Source organism: Babylonia areolata, chromosome 4, assembly GCF_041734735.1.
Source record: "Babylonia areolata isolate BAREFJ2019XMU chromosome 4, ASM4173473v1, whole genome shotgun sequence".
NCBI classification, from domain to species: domain Eukaryota; kingdom Metazoa; phylum Mollusca; class Gastropoda; order Neogastropoda; family Buccinidae; genus Babylonia; species Babylonia areolata.
Window position 1 is genome coordinate 14,823,894 of NC_134879.1, and position 22,413 is coordinate 14,846,306.

General features: G+C 43.2%; 1 protein-coding gene across 1 annotated transcript in view; it reads right to left on the minus strand.

The window, feature by feature from the left end:
* LOC143280888 (spectrin beta chain, non-erythrocytic 5-like) overlaps nt 1–22,413 on the minus strand; it is a 355,560-nt gene that overhangs the window by 141,261 nt on the left and 191,886 nt on the right. Inside the window, exons 21-23 of the mRNA XM_076585640.1 lie at nt 5,868–6,105; nt 5,393–5,490; nt 1,905–1,991 (exon numbers count right to left, since the gene is read on the minus strand). Of these exons, the coding sequence (XP_076441755.1) occupies nt 1,905–1,991; nt 5,393–5,490; nt 5,868–6,105 (423 nt within the window). The remainder of the gene's footprint in view (nt 1–1,904; nt 1,992–5,392; nt 5,491–5,867; nt 6,106–22,413) is intronic.

Below are 22,413 nucleotides of genomic sequence, written 5' to 3' on the forward strand. Positions count from 1 at the left end.
ACGTTCTCACCATCACCACATCCTAAGTACAATCATCAACCACCTTTCTCACCACCATCACACCCACAAGTACAATCATCGGCCACCTTTCTCACCACCATCACACCCACAAGTTCAATCATCAAACACCTTTCTCACCACCATCACACCCACAAGTTCAATCATCAACCACCTTTCTCACCATCATCACACACACAAGTACAATCATCAGCCACATTTCTCCCCACCATCACACCCACTAGTACAATCATTGGCCACCTTTCTCACCACCATCACACCCACACGTTCAATCATCAATCACCTTTCTCACCACCATCACACCCACAAGTTCAATCATCAACCACCTTTCTCACCACCATCACACCCACAAGTACAATCATCGGCCACCTTTCTCACCACCATCACACCCACAAGTACAATCATCAACCACCTTTCTCACCATCATCACACCCACAAGTACAATCATCAGCCACATTTCTCCTCACCATCACACACACAAGTACAATCATCACACCTTTCTCACCACCATCACACACACAAGTACAATCATCGGCCACCTTTCTCACCACCATCACACCCACTAGTACAATCATCGGCCACCTTTCTCCCAATCATCACACCCACAAGTTCAATCATCAACCACCTTTCTCACCACCATCACACCCACAAGTTCAATCATCAACCACCTTTCTCACCACCATCACACTGTAAGTACAATCATCAGCCACCTTTCTCACCACCATCACACACACAAGTACAATCATCGGCCACCTTTTTCACCATCATCACACCCACAAGTACAATCATCAACCACCTTTCTCACCACCATCACACCCTAAGTACAATCATCAGCCACCTTTCTTACCACCATCACACCCTAAGTACAATCATCAGCCACCTTTCTCACCACCATCACACCCACATGTACAATCATCAGCCACCTTTCTCACCACCATCACACCCTAAGTACAATCATCAACCACCTTTCTTACCACCATCACACCCAGAAGTACAATCATCAACCACCTTTCTCACCACCATCACACCCTAAGTACAATCATCAGCCACCTTTCTCACCACCATCACACCCACATGTACAATCATCAACCACCTTTCTCACCATCATCACACACACAAGTACAATCATCGGCCAAATTTCTCACCACCATCACACCCACAAGTACAATCATCAACCACCTTTCTCACCACCATCACGCCCACAAGTACAATCATCAACCACCTTTCTCACCATCATCACTCCCACAAGTACAATCATCAACCACATGAATTTCTCCCCTTCATCACACCCACAAGTACAATCATCAACCACCTTTCTCACCACCATCACACCCACAAGTACAATCATCGGCCACCTTTCTCACCACCATCACACCCACAAGTACAATCATCAACCACCTTTCTCACCACCATCACACCCACAAGTACAATCATCAACCACCTTTCTCACCACCATCACACCCACAAGTACAATCATCAACCACCTTTCTCACCATCATCACACCCACAAGTACAATCATCAACCACCTTTCTCAACACCATAACACCCACAAGTACAATCATCAACCACCTTTCTCACCATCATCACTCCCACAAGTACAATCATCAACCACATAATTTCTCCCCATCATCACACCCACAAGTACAATCATCAACCACATTAATTTCTCCCCACCATCACACCCACAAGTACAATCATCAACCACCTTTCTCACCATCATCACACCCACAAGTACAATCATCAGCCACCTTTCTCACCACCATCACGGCACACACAAATATGTACAATTATCAACTTTCTCAACCATCAACCTTTCATACCCACACATACAATCAGAATTCCTTTCACTCTCACCCTTCCCACAGAGTTCAAGACGCCGACTGACCTTCTCTTGCATCCAGACTTCAAACTCATCGCACTCTCTGTAAAATCGGAACAGCTTGATGGCATCTTCCAGGCTCCCTTTGCGTACCTGAAACAAACACAAGCAGTATGTGGTGTTGCTTGTGTAATGAACCTTTGAGTGGTAGGGGGTTTGTATTTATAAATTTGGATAATGGGATTAAAGAATTAAATGGGATCTCCAAGAATATCTATTATCATTTTTAAGGTTTTAATCCTCTTATCAAAATTCACAAATTAAACAGCCCCTTACCCACCACCATCTGTCCATTACACTTTGTTTTTTTTTCCTTCTCCTGTTGTCTCAGTGTGTGTATCATTTGTATGGTTAGAGAAAAATTAATTTAATGTGGAGATACAGGATTACCTTTTTTTCTGGGGGTTGGGGTGGGGAAGGGTAGGGGATGGAGAGGGGATGGGGGGGGCTGGAAGGGGATTGATTTGTTCACTTTGTGTCTAACTTAAATCATCATTCTCACAGGTAAACTATATAACGTTTCTGCTGTATAATAATCACCAGATGACACTGCTCAAATGCTGGTCTTTCAAAAATTACCGGCTGGTTGGCTACAGAAGTGCAGTGGCTAGATCTCTTTTATCCTAAACATGAATTAAAACAGACAGAAAGAACAAAAAAAAATGGCCTTTCAAAACGATTTTGTTCGTTTGTGCATGCATTTTAAGAACAAACAGAAAAGAGGTGGAGCGTTAAGAGAAAGCTGGATTTGTAAATTACACATATTCACTGTAAAAAAACAACAACAAAAAACAAAAACAAAAAAACGCAAATGACGTGGGGAAAAGAACTAAACAAACATGAAAAATCAATATCGATCAAAATGCACAGCTGACAAGTGCAAAAGGAATATAAAACCAATAATGTAAAATCAACCAAGCAGCCATTAACAATGCATCTTAACGCTTCACAATAAAGTTGGTGTGTGTGCCGAGAACGCGTCCTTCCGGTGGTTGTGTTTGCAGGATTTTAGACCGAAGGTGCAACCTTGCCACTGACACTAATAATGTCCTCGTAGTGCGCCCCCTTGTTTTCTCTGCGGGCACGCAGTGCATCGTATTTGTCGACAGAGGTCGCTCTGTGTCTAAAAAGAAGTGGACAAACAGACGACAACACCGTAAGCTTATTCAGTTATTAGGTCAGTTGGAGACTCCGACCATGTCATTCGGTTGACAAAACACCATGCTTTCAGGTTCGTTTGTTCTTGTTCCAAGCACCGTGGAGATCTTTATTGGAAACAAAGAGAAGTTCCATCGGTTCACAATATGTTTGTCAGTGTTGAATCAGAATAATTTCATCATCTCACCTTAGGCCACTCTCTTAAATTAATTAGTTGTCAGATCAGCGAGCTGGTAAGTCCGTTTCAGCAGTAACCGGTACATCATTAGTAGATGACAGTGAGCCGTACTCCCCAAACCAGATATATTCTGACGTACCGCCACCATGCATGGACACAGTCTCAAATCATACGTAAGAACCCATGAAGAAGACTGTAAATTACACTGACCGGCTGCATCCATTAGATCTAGATCTGGAGTCTCAACGAAAGTGGCACAATTTCTTCTCATTCAATTCCATATTCACTGAGCAGATAGGTAAGTACGTGGTCTATATGTGGTGGAGGAGTCTTCTGCATCAGTATTTGGAATCAATACAAACTGACATCACTGTACAGTTTCGATGGACAACGGATGCTATTCAAGTTAGCACTCACTTTCAGCTGAGTGCCGTGTGTGGCTCCTGGTTATCACCATCTATCTTGATATCTGCTGCTCGACCTCCCTCCCTCTGTGTGTGTGTGTGTGTGTGTGTGTGTGTGCAGGGGTTGTGAAAAATTGGTATGTGTGGACCATAGATGTGGGTGTGTCTATGTGCATGAAAGAAACACCGAGAGATACAGAACGGGAGAAAGTGCGGGGTGGGATGTGGAAGATAGGTTTGGAAGTGATAATATAGAGAGTCACACACACACACACACACACACACACACACACACACACACACACCAACCACGCGCAGAGGGAGCTAAGTAATAGTTATCACGAGAGAGAGAGAGAGAGAAAGATGCTTTTTACTGTTAGATTTATGTCTGTGTGGTTTCGAGAGGAAGATGAATTCGAAACGTGTGCATGTGTACAGTACGCTTGTAATTGAGGTGTGTCAAACGTGAACACCATCTATATCATATATCCAGGTATGCATGCTTGTTTGCATACCTAAATGCCTACGTACAAGAAAACGAGTCGCTACCACTACTACTGCTGTTCTCTAATACGCTAAGGGAATGTAATTTTCATCCCCTTCACTTCCTTCAAGCCCAACAGCATATCATATCTCTCTTTCATCTCCTCCCACCCTTCGCTTTAATCCCCAAATAACCAACCCCTATCCCTCCACCCTCTCCGACCTCCCTCTTCCCCTCCCCCCCTACCTCTACCTTCAGCAATCGTCAGGACTGTGACAGAGGACCCCTGTCCCTCGCTGGATATGTGCAATAGCCTATCATTAATCATTTCCTCCCTGTTTGTGCAAACATACGCCGCACTGGCACAAACACTCTCTCTCTCTCTCTCTCTTTCTCATACACACACACACACACACACACACACACACACACACAGCGTGATGCACAACAGCAACACATAGAGGCACGCACGCGCGCACACACACACACACACACACACACACACAAACGATCGACGAACACATTGTATCGGGTCTCCCACTGACTGGCCCACCACATTGAATATGCCCTCTGGCGGCGTATCTGGTTGGGTCTTCAGCTGCTGTGGCAAAACCATGCAGGGATCAAACTAGTCATTGTCACTCACCCAACCGTACCTTTGACTAATGAGCCTTCTCTTCACCCCCCCCCCCCCCCCGCCCCCCCTCCCCCTCCTTCTGCTAATTCCTGGCTTCGGAGTCTAATATACCTTACTGCCAGGGTCTTGTGAAGGTGAAAGGTGCACGGGCGGGATGGAGCAACATTGATAACAAGCCGCGTACTTTAGACTAATGCGTGTCTTTCGGTCCTTGTATTATCACCGAAGGAAAACACATTTGGGAAAGGGGCACGCGCTGGTGTCCCAACGATTATCATCTTGTTTCACTTTATTTCAGATTATGTGCGGTTTTTTTGTTTGTTTGTTTTTTGTTGTTGTTGTTTTTTTGTGTGTTTTTTTAATGCTTTATCCCACTTTCTTTGGTTCAAAAACTGATGAACTCAATAAACAAACTGTTCAAGTTCAAGCTGCTTTTTTTTCCTTCTTCTTCTTCATGTGCAGTTTTCTCAGCTCAATGAATTACACACACAGTAGGGCACAACTCAGGTTGGCACACACACACGCACACACACACACACACACACACACACACACGAGCGTGCGCGGCGACGGAAGCACACACACACACACACACACACACACACACACACACGCCTGCATTTGCAAACTGACCTGGGAGAGTTTACAGAGCTTGGAGTACTGGGTGGTCAGACCTTTCTGCCGAGTTTCCACATTGTCTTTGTCAAAGTGCAGGTTGGACTTGGAACGCACTGAAAAGGACAAGGACACACATTCCATGAACTGCTCTGTGCATTGTACAGGTGTTATTTTGTACGACTATTGCAAACAATGCCTCAGTTTTAAAAAACAACAACAACAAAACAACAAACAAAGAAAAAAAGCAAGAAACAAAAGCCCAAAGGATCTGTAAATTCATACAATCAATTATGAACACTACAGCTAACAAAACTGCAATGTAATGGCAAACAAAACAATTCAGGCCTAACTTAACTAAGTTATATGATCCAGAATGGTCAGAAAATATTCTGTCATTCTGAAATCCTGATTCCATTTCCAAAGTGTACTAAAAAAAAAAAATCATCCAAAACACACACACGCACAACTTTCTCCCATCCCCGTTTAGCACCTGAAGGAGCTCGACGAAGGCTTGACGCACGCTCTTTTTTCTTCTTGACCACCTCCTTCTTCATCACCGTCTTCTTGACTTTGACCCGCTCGGGTACCTTGACGTTCCGCTTGACCACCTTCTGCACCACCTTGGGGTCCACCTCCTTCACGTAGTTGGCCGGAACGAAGCCCTCCGTGGCGTCCCCCTTGCGCACCTGCCACCAGTCGTTGTTGGTCCGCTGCAGGAGAATCATCACCTGCAACACGACGTGGGCAAGGTGGTCAGTGACTGGTATAGCAGCCCATATACATACATGCTCCAACACTCAGCTGAAATCACAGACTGACATGAGCTTACAGTTTGGCCAACAGCAAAAGTTAGAGCTGTAATTCCAGTGGTTTCTGCGCTGCAACGGGAAATCAATTTACTGCTTAGTCTTTTGTGAAGGACGATAATTGACATGAGTTTACAAAGTTAAGACCTGCTATTTCCAATGGTTTCTCCACTGCAATGGGAAATCGTGTACAGCTTGGTCTTTTGTGAAGGACTATGACTCTCAAACCAGGAGGCAAAATTGCACTGGCTCTTAGTGCTGCAGCCTTGGGGGGGCCAGTTGGACTTTGGGAACCATCCCAACGCCGACTGGCCTCAGACCCTCATGGCCGAGAGAGAGTGATGGGGTGGGGGTGGGGTTAACTTTGGCGAGACACTCTCCACTATAAACAAATTCTAGCCCAGATAGTCGGGGCAGCAGTTGCCTTGTCTGCTGTTCTGATACCTACAGTGGCGGTACCAATCCACGAACGCAACTGTCTTGCAAATAGATTTTAATAGTCAAGCCGACAGCACTGGGCATATCACCATGACTGAAATTTCCAGCTTAGTTTATACATCATATACAAATCGGATCTTTGATATAAAAACGGGATTACAGTTCATGGAGGCGTTAGTTCTTAAAAAGATAAAAGCTTCTTTCTTGTATTTTATCCAGGGTACACCCGTGCGAACCACTGTGTGTGTGTGTGTGTGTTCGTGCACATATTGTATAAGCATGCGAATAGACATTTCATTTTGTCATGCAGTTTGTGGGTTGTAAAGTGCAGAAAGGAAACTGAAAACGGATTATGTGACTATAAAAAAGACGCGTGCGTACATATACCACTCGCCTGTCGCCTAAGGTGATGATGTCCATAGTGACAGTGCTTGCACGGCTGCTACATTGTGTGTGGCGGTTCGGGGATAGTGTGGGTTGATGTTGCTCTTGGTATTAGTGGTGAGATCTGTGTATGCGTGTGTGTTGGGGAGTCGGGATGGGGAGGGGATGAGGGGGATACGTACTATTGCAGGAAAGTGCAGAGGAGGGAGGTGCAGAGACAAGTTGCCGAAAGTGATAATAGTGATGGCAGTATGGCTGGTAGTGGAGGTTGGGTGACAGTGGGCTGGATTGTTGTTGCTGAGAGTGAATGCACTGCCTGCTGTTGCTTTGGGGTGGTTGTGGTAGTTGTGTTTTGAGGGGTAGGGGTGGGGAGAAGTGCCTGTGAATTGGTAGTAGTAACCGGTGGCTGGCCCATCCTTGTCCGGGTGGTAAGAGGACAACGTGGTGGAAGGCGAGAACCCCCCCCCTCCCCCACCCCCACCCAAAAACCCAAAAAAACCACGATATGGAAACTGACGCAAAAGACCTACGGGAGTGAAGATATCTTGTGTTTTAGCAAAGCTTCTGTCACTGGTAGATTCAATGCCATTATACTTAAAACTAGGAACAATTTCGATAGCTTCTTATCAGTATCTGGGGGAGAAAAAAAAAAACTATTCAGGGAAGAAGTACCAAAAATATGAAACAGTGCCTTTAACGAAACATCACTCAAAGGATGTGAAGGGAGAAAGTTACGAAAATCCAGAAGCAGAGTTAACAAGAGATGCCTCCAGTGACCATCTGTCGGTATCTGAACGGGAGGGGTGGAGGGGTGGGGTGGGGTGGGGGAACAGAAAAGGTCGAAAACTACCAAAAAATGTATAACTAACATGCAATTACATTTAACAGTAATAATTCAATAATGATAACAATAATTAGAAACCATTAACGCAATTCTGGAGTACATTAAAAGAATGTAGAAATAGGGCTATGAAATAATGCCTGTGAAAGTTCGACCATAAGAACCTTTAACTTTCAAAAAATCATCTGCAGAATAGTTATTCTCTTTGAAATACTTGGACAAGAAGGTATGTAACTGCTGACACTGAAACAAACAATGATGCAAACTGAACTGCTTACCACAGATGCATGTAACATTTTTACTATACTTTGTCTTCGGCGCATCAAGTTTTATACGGAAGAAAGCTGAGGTTATTAATCTTGTGTAGCAAGCTGATGGATTCGGTATCTTTCAATAATATTCTTGGGGAATAATGTCCCTTTATGTTTTGAAAACGTTTCCTTCCATCGGTTATGAAATCGACCCCATGCTGATTTTTCTAACAAGGTGTATGCTTCTTTTACGGAAAGACGGACATATATTTTTGTCGATTTTTCTGAATCTTGTGCTCCTCTTTTAGCTGCTTTATCAGCAGTTTCATTGTGTTTTAAAGTGATGTTTTAAACTGAAGGACTGTTAGATTTCTCTTGTGTAGTTTCTTGCCTTGTTTTTAAGTTTTCTGTTTATCAGCTCAGTTTGTAGGACATAATCAATTGGTGCTGTTTCGCATTTGGCACTGATAATGCCACATTAATTAGTAGCACGCCTGTCCTGATATGAAACTATGTTTCATATTTGGCACAGACATGTTTCATATTAGGAGCAAGTGGTCTGTTTTTTCAATTTTAAAAGTTTTTTTTTTTCGTTTAGGATTTTTAAACCTTTTTTTTTCCCATTTTTCAAGGTACATTGATTGAAATCAAATAAAATCAAAGCATCAGCCTGGTTTTCTGTTTATTTGCATGGCTGAAAGACCAGCTTAAGTTTAAATGTTTCATATTTGGTGCTTCTCCTCTACCTAGATCTGGTACGACCAAGTACCACAGTTATTGTTTTTATTGGGTTTACTGTAAATTTCCATTTACAACAAAAAGAATGCGATTTGTTTAAAGCATTCTGCAAACCTTTCTTCGTGTCTGGAATTTTTTGTCATCTGTATATGATAAAACAAGTTTTGCATAACTGATTAACATGCCTCCTTCACGCGAGAGCTTAATATTCAAGGGGATTCAGAAATATTTTATGACTTTCTTCTACATTCAAAGGCATTGAGAACAATACAGGAGACATATCACCTTGTGGAACACCAGTGAAGACTTTAAAAAAAAAAAAAAATTTTAAATCTGAAGAGTTCATCTTTCAACGCCTTCGTTTTATTGAGCATTCTGCATCAAACCAAGGTTTCTTAAGATTTTGTCTGTGAGCTATGTGGTTCGCTGCGCTTTCAAATTATTGACGTCAAATAATTAATTTCATCACTAATGACGTCATCAATTCGAGAACACATACAGATACCTAAGCGGTGGGGATAAAACGCCATATGCGTGGGTGCTAGTTAGCTGAGTGCCATTGTCATATGCGGTTTTGTGTAAGGTAAGGTTCCCACAGGTACGCGCATTGAAACAATAGTGTGCTGTGCAGGTACAATGGTATTTTATATACAAAGGCGCAATGAATATGCAGACACATCGTTTAAGTGCACACACACACGGAACTGACCATCATAAGGAGGAGAGCGGCTACACTATACCAAACTGTGTGAGACACGGTGAGTGCGTATATATCTCTATCTATCTATCTATCGCGACGATATTTTGCCTTCGTGTACACAACAATTCTCAACATTCTAATCCGCTTTCAACTGTTGGTCCAGAAATTAAGAGAGAGCTAATCCGCTTTCGTGCCATACAAGAATATTAGATGCTGGTGTTGAAGAACTGTGACAGACCATCAATGCGCCTCGAGCCCAATCCACGCTGCTTTGCATGGCTGCACACACACTGTCTCAGCCATCCGTGGTTATCCCGAAATAGCAAGGACATAGTGACTGGCCACACCCCCACTGCCACATGGAACACACCCACCTACAAGTACTCAGTCATTTCTTTCTACACGAGAAATCAGAAAAAAAAACAGTATGACTGAAAGTAGCCACCCTCTTTTTCCTCTGGTATCTTTATTGATATAATTAGATAATAGACAGAACACATAGTCACTCTGCCTAATAATGCAAACTTTGGAAGAAAAAAGCAAAAGAAAAAATGTGGTAGGGGATCGGGGGGGGGGGGGGGGGCTTGGATGGAGGGGCACAAATGTAATAAATGATGAAATAATTTAACAAATTAATATACATGTTTGAAGAATCACTTGAATATTGCCAAAACCTTAAAGAGAGAAAGAGATCCGAATTACTTGAATTTTACTTAAAGTAAAAGAACTTTAAGGAAAACACAAAAAAATATTCATGAAGCACAGAACCGTTCACCGGATTCTCCCAGCTGTGTCAGTTGTGTATCAAAGCATGGGCATATGCAAATAGTTTTCCCGTCCATTCAGGTTGCTTACTCCCAAGAAGGATCAATATCAGACATGTACAGTGTAGTATCTATTTTTTCTTTTTCATTTTGAGAATCACTGGAAACCATCTCTCTTTGTGTGTGCGTGGGTGGGTCGGTGGGTGTGCATGTGTGTGTGCGGGAGAGGGGGGGAGGAGTCACGTTTCCCGACACAGTTCCCTGATGGGTGGTTTTGGAGAGCCTGTCTCATCTTGTCACGTGGCCATACCAGGTCTTCATACTGATGGTTTTTCTTACTTCTTCATTTGTTGTGTGGTCTTTGTACTAGATACCAAGGAATCTCATGGAACATCTCATTTCCTCTGCTTGGATCCTCTCTGAAGACCTGCTGTAAGAGTCCAGGACTCACATGCACACGAGAAAATAGAGAGAACCAGGGTATGTAGTACCTTCAACTTTGTTTTAGACCTATGTTCTTGTTTCTCCATATGGGCTTCAGTTTTGTCAGTGCTGTTGCAGTCTGTGCACCTCTTCCCAGTATTCCGGCCTTGGACCCTTCTTCGCTGATGATGGCACCAAGGTACTTTATCTGCTTTAATCTTTCCAGCAGTTGACCGATGACACTGATCTTGGCCTTGAATGGGTCTTTGCTGAATGTCATGGGTTTCTTCTTCTCGGCGCTGATATCCATTCCCAACCTGATTAATGTTTCTTCAAAGTGATTCACCAACTTCTCTTCTTCCTAACTGCTCCAGCCCTCAGTGTAATCAGCGAATCAGAGATTTGTGATGGTAAGACCTTTGATGTTGACAGTGCCAGTGTCCTTCCAGGGCATCAGTCATTATACATTCTAGGAAGACGCTGAAGAGTGTAGGAGATAAAAGACAAGCCTTGATGGACCCCAACGCTTAAATGGTAGGGTGAAAAAAAAGTCAAATATGTAAATACCCACTCGTAAAAACCAGTGAACTGTGTGCTGCAAAAAGGATCTTTTAAAGATAACGATTTTTTTTTAAAGTTGACCGTAAGCGTTTTGAAACAGAAAGTAACAGTCTAAATTAAGTTACCAGCAAACTTCTTAGCGAAACTTTTTGGAACAAACCCAACACAAGCAGCTTCAATAAAGGTTTTACTTCTTAAAATGGAAACTTATCACAAATTTTCAATGCCATGCAGTTGCATGTTCTTTTTGTTCACAATGTCTAGCCCTCCACCTCCATCCCCTTTAACTCCATAATCATTTCCTTTCCAGACTTTAAGACAGGAAAAGGAGGGGGAAACTGCCATGGAGAAAATTCATGCGTCCTGAAGAAATCCATGCGTCCCAAAGAAATCCATGCCTCCTGAAAAAAAAAATCAGTCCATGCGTCCTGAAGAGACCCAAACGTCCTACAGAAATCCATGCATCCTGAAGAAATACAATTCATGCGTCCTGAAGAAATTCACGAGTCCTGAAGAACTCCATCCCTATTCCGCCCAGCTATGCGTGCACCTAACAACGTGACAGAAGGTGACGGGGTGGATGTCGGGGGCAGTGACAGCGAGGTCGGGTGGGATTTGCGCACCGTTGCAGAGAACGCGGGCATCAGCTTCGTGATTCTCTTCATCAGCGTGATAACGCTGCTGGGCAACACCGTCGTAATCCTGGCGGTCTGCATCCATCCCCGCCTCAGGGAGGAAGTTGCCAACCTGTTCATTGTGAACCTGTCGGTCACCGGTCTCTGCAGCGCGGTAGTCGTCATGCTCACCTCTGTCGTAGCTGTTGTTAATGACAGGCGCGTGTATGTGTATATGCGTGCGTGTGTGTGTGTGTCCCTGTCTGTGTGTCGGTTCTGTCTGTGTCACAGTCTTTGTGTTCCTCTCTGTGTGTCATCACTGTTTATAATGTGTGACCCTTCTGTGTGTGTCCCCCTTCTGTATATTTCTGCATGTGTCCCCCCCTTCTGTGTGTCTCTATGTGCGAGTCTTCTGTGTATGCCCCTGTCTCTGTGTGTCCCATTTCTGCTTGCGCCCCTTGTGTGTGTGCCCCTTCTGCGTGTGTCCCCCTTCTGTGTTTGTCCTTGTCTATATGTCCCTGTTTGTGTCCTTGTCTCTGTGTGTCCCTGGATGTGTGTGTGTCAGTGTATCCTGACTCGATGCATCCACATTTGTGCCCTGTCTCTCTGTGTGTCCCTATCACTGTGTGTCCCTGTTTGTGTCCCTGTATTGGTGTGTCTCTGTCTCTGTGTATCCACGGCACTATGTGATTTGTTTTTTTTCTATCAGACTGTTTCCCCAGATTCAACTCTTTTGTTTCCGCAGATTCTTCCACGCTGCATTGTGGGACCCTGTGAGACGTTTTCACTGGTACGATCAGCATAAAGGAAGTCAACCGTCACCCATGTCACATAGTGCATATTTTCCTTGTATATATGCCATAATTTACTCTTTTTTTTAATGTAACACTGCAAAAAATGAAGTTTTCTCCTAGCTCTGTGTGTGAGGGTGGGAGTGGAGAGAGTCTTGCATAATCAATTACCACTTGATTGCTTCACGGAAGCATTTCAACCCCTTACTCTCTTCATCATCTAGATACCGTGGCCTTCAAACAATCGAAGTTTCCTGCAGCATTAAGGATAATAAACATGCACCTGTCGGTCTTTTCATTCTTACTGATGACCTTGGATCTTTTTTTTAAAAGGTAGAAAAAACGAAAGAACAACCAAAAACTAGTTGCCACTCAACTGGATGCTGCAGCCATGCACAGTATTCGCCCTTGCTCGTTTGTATCTCCACTCACACCTTGTCATTGTCCTCACAGTCTTTCTTCTGCCTTCGTCAAGAATCTTTGTGACGTTGACAATACGCTGTCCATGCAGCAGTCCATTGGCAAGACTTGTCAGTCCAGCTGAGGCCAGTCACAGGGCATCAACCTTCCTTCAACAACACAAATGACAAGGTTCTCTTTATAGACAGCAAGAGGTGTACACAGCTGCTGCTTCTGGTTTTTTTCTCCCAACGTCCCCGAGTGTCAGTCATACATCAGTCTTTAACGAACTAGCTTTCCTTTTTTTCTGTCTGGAAAGGACAGACAAACCGCATGCTTGCCTCATATCCAGGTTTCACTTCCAGCAGCTGATGAGATGGAAACATTGGCTGGAGAGAAGTACACAATCGCCGAAAGTCAGGCCGCCCCCACTCCTGTCCTTAATTTTCCCAACAAAGCAAAAAATAAAGACCACATTTGTCCATCTTCTTCCACCAGACGTGGCTTGGAGGTTGCTTTGGTGGACACTGAACAGGCACATTCTGCATGTGGGGTGGGTTACATACGTGAGCACTGTTAAAATCGAACTGACATTCCTATCCCCACAAACGTTGACCAATATAACATCAGCATTTATGGAGGACTGATAGTCAAGACAGTGCCTATACTTAGTGAATATGGTGATGTAATTGATAGTCCAGACAGTGCCCATACTTAAGTGAACATATTAATGTCACTGATAGAACAGACAGTGCCTATACTTCAGTGAACACGGTGACGTCATTGATAGTCCAAACAATGCCCTTATTCAGTGAACACGTTGCTGTCGATCTAGGAGGCAGGTTTCACACGCCTCTTCTATATGAAGAAGCTGGAGGCATTCCACGTGTGCCCTAAGCTCCTGGAGCTCTTTTACAGGACCACAGTGGAATCCATCCTGACCTTCAACAGCCTGTGCATCTTTGGTGCGATGAAGGAGCATGACAAGGCCAGGCTGGCGAAGATCCTAAAGACAGCTAGCAGGTTGATCGGTGCCCCAGTTGCTGACCTCCAGATGCGCTGTTCGATACCATGGCTGTAAGGCGCTTGCGAGCGATCCATGATGACGAGTCGCATCCGCTCTCTGAGGATCTGGGGCGCCAGGCCTCGGCAAGGTCAGGCAGGATGCTGAGTGTGAGGACCAGGACCAACAGGTTCTACAACTCATTCATACCAACCGCAATAAGACTCAGCAATTATTTATAGGAGGCTGTGTTTAAGTGGCTGAACAAGTGATGGGGACTGACCACCTTTCTATCCATTGATTGACAGTGTGGGGGTGGGGGTGGGGGTGTGAACATGTGCATGAGTGTGTGTGGGTGTGTATCTGTATGTGTGTGCTTTTACTTTTTATCTCTTTATTTTAACTTACTTATCTATTCATTTATGGTGTGAGTGTGTGTGTCAGTGAACATGTGTATGAGTGTGTGGGTGAGTATATGTGTGTGTGCTTTTACTTCTTATCTATTTGTTTTAACTTACTTATCCATTCATTTATATATTGTGTGTGTGCTTTTACTTCTTATCTATTTATTTTAACTTACTTATCCATTCATTTATGTATTTAAGATATATTTAAAAAACCTTGAAAACTGTGGTAAAATTGTGACTGGTGTGTGTGTGTGTGTGTGTGTGTGTGTGTGTGTGTGTGTGTGTGTGTGTGTGTGAACATGGGTGTGGGTGTGTGTGTGCTTTTACTTCTTATATTTTTTTTTAAACTTACTTATCCATTCATTTATGTACTTATGATATATTTTAAAAACCTTGTAAACTGTGGTGAAATTGTGACTGGTGTGTGTGTGTGTGTGTGTGTGTGTGTGTGTGTGTGTGTGTGTGTGTGTGTGTTTGAACATGGGTGTGGGTGTATATGTGCTTTTACTTCTTATAAAAAATTATTTATTTATTTATTTTAACTTACTTATCTATTAATTTATGTAATTATGATATGTTTACAACCTTGAAAATTGTGGTGAAATTATGACTGGTGTGTGTGTGTGTGTGTGAGAGAGAGAGAGAGTGTGTGTGTGTGTGTGTTTGTGTGTGTGTGTTTGTGTGTGTATTTGGTTTTATGTGAATTATGGACCTCAGGATGTGGGGGTGGGGTGGAGTGGGGGAAGAATGTGGTGCTAGGGGTTTTTGATTTGGTATGAATGAGTAAAAATTGTTTTACTGTGTTGCAACTAAATTTTAGTGATCTATGGAAGTGCAGCTTTATGGTTTGCTATTTTAGCCTGTTGATTGTGTGTGTGTTGCATGTGTATATATGTATATGTATGTGATATGTGTATGTATGTGTATATGTGTATATATATATGTGTGTGTGTGTATACGTATGTATGTATGTATGTGTGTGTATATATATATATATGTATATATATTTTTGTGTGTGTGGTCTGTGTGTGTATGTATGTGAATGTATGTATGTGTATATATATATATATATATATATATATATATATATATGTGTGTGTGTGTGTGTGTGTGTGTACATATATGTATGTGTGTGTGTGTGTGTATTTATACAATGTGTGTGTGTAGGTGGGTGGGAACATGTGCATGTGTGTGTGTGTGTGTTACCTACTTATTTATTTATGTACTTGTGATATGTTTAAAACTTTGATTTGTGGTGCAATTATGACAGGTTGTTACATTTATGAGTGAACTCAGGTGGTGCTTGTAAGGTTGGGTTTTTTTGTTTGTTTGTTGTTGTTGTGTTTGTTTGTTTTTTTTTGGGGGGGTTAATGGAAGGATGAAAGGTGTGTGTGTAGGGGGTGGGGGTGGTGGTGGGGGGGGGGGCGCGATTGTGCTTAGGTATTTTTCCAAAGGAGGGGGAGTGTGGGATATGGCGGTGTGGGGGGGTTGGGGGTTGTGGGGGGTGGGTGAAGAAGTTGTGTAAAGGCTTTTGATTAGTATGAATGAATGAAAGTTGTTCTTCTGTGATGCTCTCTTTTTTTTCTTTTTTCTTTTTTTTTTTGTGATGAACTATGGAAGTGCTGCTTTTTGGTTTAATTCTTGTCTTACTCTGGTGATACTTGATTTTTATAATGAACTATGATCTTTGTAATTGCATATTTTGTGAAGAGAGAGAGAGAGAGGAAGAGAGATAGTGTATGTGTGCGTGTGTGTGTGCGCGTGGTGTGTGTGTGTGTGTGTGTGTGAGCAATGCGGCTTGGCTGACTGAAATGGAGAGGCACGTAAATTTCAGTAATCTGTATATTTGTATATAGCTATTTCCATTTGGTGCCATTTAATTTGTCTTTTTATTTTCTATTCATTTTATTTGTTTGTTGTTTTCTTCTTATGTTGGACATGTGCTGCTGCCAAAAAGAAAATAAAAGTTTGTGTATTGTATTGTATTGTGTATTGTATTGTTTTGTTTCAGGTGGGTCTTTGGCGACAGGTGTTGTTCCCTGGTGTGCGGGGCCAACTACTGCTTCGTTATCGTGTCCATCCTGACCATCTGCATAATCAGCCTGGACCGCTACGTGGCTGTCAACTACTCCATGCGCTACCACACCTACATCACCAAGGGCCGTGTCCAGCTCCTAATCGCCTACACCTGGCTGCAGGGTCTCGCCTTTGGCCTGGCCCCTATCCTGTACGACTGGATCGACTACGATTACTGGGAAGTCACCTGCGCTATCCAGTGGCACCTCTATGGTGACCCTGTTCTCACCTACATCATCATGGACACCACCATGTGTTTCATTCTGCCAAGCTTCATACTGGCGGTCGCCTACGGCAACATTCTCTACACAACCAAGAAAATCAAGCCTCAGCCTCAACCGACTATCGATTTGAAGTCGAAATCACTAAAAACCCCAAAGTCTGCAATCTCTCTGAATCTGCCCAAAGCGAAGTTTGGTGCGAGCACCAAGGCAGTGCAAGGCCTGCTAGTTGTGGTTCTCGTCTACTTCATCTGCATGACTCCCTTCAGCGTCACTAAGCTGTACAAGGTGTGTGTGCCTGACTCCCTCCCTGGCTATGCCAGCACTTTGGCCACCTTCTTCCAGTACACGGGCAGTGCTGTCAATCCCTTTATCTACGGTCTCTTCAGGAGAGATTTCCGAGCTGCGTTTGTCTACATGCTGTGCAGGCGAGGTCATAATGGGTCCACGAATTTTGTCGTGTCCCACATTTTTAGGTCGGAACTTATTACGAATCAGTGACCAGTACTGGATATTCTGGACAATTCAGCAAGGTGTATTGTGCTATGGAAAACAAAACTGACAGAACACTTGTGCTCATGAACTGGGAAAAGAAATGGACAGTAACGTATCAAGGTGACAAGAGAGAAACAACTTGATTTTTTTTTTTCTTTTTTTTTCTTCTGTCATTGCCTGCAAAGGTCTTTTGACAAGGGAGTAACTTTTTCACGTCAACAGATTACAATACTCTATACTTTATTAAATAAAAAAAAATAAAAAAATATATATGCAATGTATCACTTCAACATTTCAATGAAGAAGAGAAGAAAAAAGAAATTCGATCATCCTCTCACTCATATAATTTCGAGTACTCCCTACTTTCATTCCAGAATACGTCAGCATTCAGTCAACTATAGTTAACTACCTTCTAAAACATTATTTTGCCCGTGGAAAACAAATCTTTCTCTTATTTTTTGTGCTTCTGCAATAAATTTGGCAATCGATTAATTATAATGTAATCATCAAATGACAAAACAGAAACAATTTTGCGCATCTGGCTACACCTGATTAAAAAAGGTACGTTTTTCTCGCAGCTATTCATATGCTTTACGCTGAAACAAAAAGTGTTTCTCGTCATCAATTTGTGACCCACATGTCAGTCAGTCAGTCAGTAGGCCTCCTTCGGTCATGGCTGACCATGGATAGAGTATACCGACCTGATGTCTAATTGGGCTGTCTGCTTGGACCAAGCAGCGTCGCCTGTGACTGTAGAGACCAATGCGAGAGAGACAGTCTCTGTCGCAGCGATCACACATGTAAGCTGTTGCTGGTCTGTCGGCTGCCGTCCCTTTTCTGCGAGCTCGCTTTTCTGCTGCAGCAGCTGACAGTTTGTCCTCACCAATCCGTAGCTGATTCTTGAGAGTGCTTCTCCATCTGTTGCGGTCATCTGGAAAGTCCTCCCAGGACTCAGTGTTGATCTCAAGTGCCTTCATGTCACGTTTGCAAACGTCTTGGTATCTCAGCTGTGGGCGGCCGATGCTTCTCTGCCCCGTGGCGAGCTCTCTATAAAGGATGTCTTTTGGAATGCGACCATCTTCCATGCGGCGAACGTGGCCCAGCCAGCGCAGCCGACGCTGTCTCAGCATGGTATACATGGTCGGGAGGCCAGCGCAAGTCAGGACTTCAGTGTTTGTCACCTTGTCTTGCCAGAGATGCCGAGTATGCGCCGTAGGCTTCTCAGGTGGAAGGTATTGAGCCTTTTCTCCTGTCGAGCATGTGTGGTCCACGCCTCTCTGCCATACAGCACGGTGCTGAGGACGCAGGCGTTGTATACAGCCATCTTTGTCTTCGTGGTCAGCTTGGGATTTTTCCACACTCTATGTGTGAGGCGGGCTAGCATTGTGGCTGCCTTCCCGATTCTCTTGTCGATATCGGTGTCAAGGGAGAGGTTGTCGGTGATGGTGGACCCAAGGTAAGTGAATTGATGGGTGGCTTCAAGCTCGTAGTCATCAATGGTGATGGCTGGTGGAGATGGCGTGTCTTGGACTAGGACATTTGTCTTCTTGAGACTGATGGTCAGGCTGAAATCTTTGCAGGCCTGCGAGAAGCGGTCCATTAGTGACTGCAAGTCCCGCTGGGTGTGGTCACAACTGCGGCATCGTCAGCAAAGAGCATGTCTCAGATGAGGGCATCGTGGACTTTTGTCCTTGCTCTGAGGCGGGCGAGATTGAAGAGCCTGCCATCTGATCTGGTCCGCAGGTAGATCCCTTCTTGCGTTGTGCTGAACGCATGTCTCAGGAGAAAAGCAAAGAAGAGCCCTGAAAAGGCCGTCTCTGCTGACTAGGTCAAAGGCCTTGGTGAGGTCAATGAATGCGACATACAGGGGCATCCTCTGTTCTCTGCACTTCTCCTGGATTTGGCAAAGAGAGAAGATCATGTCTACCGTGGATCTCTCTGCTCGGAAACCGCACTGTGATTCCGGGTAAACGCGTTCGGCCAGTTTCTGCAGGTGAATTAGGAGAACCCGAGCGTAGACTTTGCCTACAATGCTGAGAAGTGAGATGCCTCTGTAGTTGTTGCAGTCGCTCCTTTCACCCTTGTTTTTGTCGAGGGTGATAATCTTGGCGTCCCTCATGTCCTGCGGTACAGCTCCCTCATTCCAGCACTGACAGAGGACTGTGTGCAGAGGATGCCCATATGATGGGCATGGTAATTCTATGAAAGTTCCAGGTTCAAATCATTTCTTATTTGCATTGAAACCAGGTGTCCTAAATCAACTTTTTCTGTGCCGTTTATCTGTAATGATACTGAGATTTTTTTCTGGTTGAAATACGTTTTTAAATGAGAAAAACTACCTATATTTTCTTTGATTTCCACACCGGAATGCCGTTCCCTTGGGGAAAAAACAAGTTTGTCTTTCTTTAGATTCTGAAATAAACTGCTGCTCGTTTTCTACTCGCTGGTACAGTCACACAATTTCAAAACCATATGCACTGGGGTAATTAATTTGATTACCACAAATGCAAGTTACTTTAGAAGTAAATTGTTTTTATAGCATCCAGCCGCAATCTGTATATTAGACTGATGAGCCTTCTGCTACTGCAATGTCGGTTTGTATAAAGAGAACTTATACGAACAATTTTGCGCGAGTAATAGTTTGCATTTTCTGTGACAGGGTCAGACTCCTGTTTCTGTTCTTGACATGGTTCCAGCAAGTTTTCTCCAGTATACTCGGAATAACCTTCTTGTGATGAATATGGAATACGTGTTGTTGTTTTTTTTTGTTTTGTTTTTTTGGCATTTTAAATATTCATTGCGCTTTTTATCGCACAACGGCCGTCCACCTGCTCATTTCCCATAATCCCTTCGTGAAAAGGGATCCAACAAAAACTAATCATTGTACCACGGATGGTCAAACATGACGAATTCCGAGTTCTCCTTTTGTCTTCAATTTAAAAGATTTTGAAGATGTTTGTAATACAGATTTAGAATAAACACAAAATAACACTTGAAATATGGTAATTGGAAGATTAATTAAATATTTAATCCCGGGCCATTAATATACCCAAAAGTTCTGCCGTGAATATAGATTTTTTTTTTTTTACTAATATGAATTATGAGAGTACTTTTTCTACTTATAATGACATAATTATCAATGCTGCCCCTGCCTGATTGTTATCAAGTACTGAACCATCTGTATATCGTTATACTTAAAGGTGACTTGGATAACAATTTTTTTTTTACCAATATGAATTACGATAGTACTTTTCTACTTATAATGACATAATTATCGATGTTGCCCCTGCCTGAACCATCTGTATATCGATATACTTAAAGGTGACTTGGATAGTTTTCTCATGTGTGTGGGCGTGCGTGCGCGCTCGTCCGCTCGCGTCGGGTGTATGGGTGCTGCGAGTTTAAAAAAAAAGAAGAAAAAAAAAAAATCAAGGTAGGTTTGGAAAGAGTGGCTGGAGGAGGGTACGTATTATTTCTGAAGGGTTTACTTGACAACGTGAAATTCGCCATCCTCGTGTCGAGCCCTGCATGGGTACTGACAGCGACAGGTCGCGGAAACCACGTCGGTCTCAAAAGGCGGGAGGTTAGTGGACCGTATCATATATTTCTCGGTGACCGCAGATTCGCTTCAGATATCCCTATCTGTAACGCTGTATCACGACTGAAGCCATGCATGTCTTCTACTTCTTCTCCATCATTCTTCTACCCCGGCCGTAGTCTCAAGACCGTAGAGATGACCTGGCAACCAGTTCTCTGTATGTACCATGAAATAAACAATATATATATATTTGTATTTGTATTTATTTTATCACAACAGATTTCTCTATGAAAATTATATATATATATATATATGTGTCGTCTATCTGCATGGTGATTTTGGACACACACTGATTGTTATCTGTCTTAACGACGTGTTTAGTGTTATGAACAAGCAAACCCGATGTGCGCTGACACAGACAGACATAACTATACATGTCCGTGTGCGTGCACGGACTGCTACGCACATGCATATGTATGAGTCTACACCAGGCTGCGCATGCGCACACACTTGTAATCACACGCGCACATGCACGCACGTACATATATTAATTTTCCCCGTAGATAACACTCTAAATGAGTCTTGTAATAAAAACTTGTCCGTTTATTGTAAGTAAACACGTTCAGTACTTTAATCTTTGAGAAAAAAAAACTGACTTAGACCTGAAATAAAGATGGAGTTACTCTAGTTCATTCATTTCTCCATTTGCCCACAATATAAGGTTTGTTTTTTTTCTCTTGTAGGTTCATTCATGATGTAGTTCTTTCTTTTCATTGTACGCCATTTGCGTTGATTTGATATAACACCATTAATCAGCGATTTCTTTTCTTGTGCTTTGATGAAAGGCACGTAGCGACCATCGAATGTGCACCGTTTAACTGATGAAACGGTTGAAACCCGATGCTGAGCCTTCCTGCTCAGCCAACCAGCCAGCCAGTCGCCCGCAAGTTTGGGAGGAGTAGGTTGTTGGCATCCACACACTCACGCGCGCGCGCGCGCGCGCACACACACACACACACACACACACACATGGCAAAACAGCTCATCCTTGTGCCTTGTTTGAGGGGGGGAAAGGACAGGATCTATTTCTGGTCAATCAATGGGAGAGGAAGGACGGACGACAAAATAGGCTGGGTGCGGGTTCAGATTTTTACTGTCCCTGCAGTCTTTAACGCAGACATTACAACTTGCTGCCAGTTCTACGGTTTCACTTCCTCCCTTCTTCACGGCGAGGTTACACCATTTTGTGACTATTTCAAACTGAGGAAAAAAAAACAAAAAAAAAAACCCTGAGGTGTTTCTTGACACGGGATATGAAAACAAAAAGTGTATAATATAATATCGCGTCTGTCCTTTACTGATGTGACAGTCAACGGTCCATACTTATATTCGGTTTGAAAAATATGTACGCAGCTTTCAGATGGGGGTCTGGTAAGTGATCTTATTTTCAACTCGTTTTCAATTTATCACTTAAAAAAAAAAAAATAAATAAAACGATGCAGCAAAGAATCTGTTAACAAAACGATATTTACCGGTCTGGAATATCTCTCTCTCTCTCTCTCACACACACACACACACACACACAC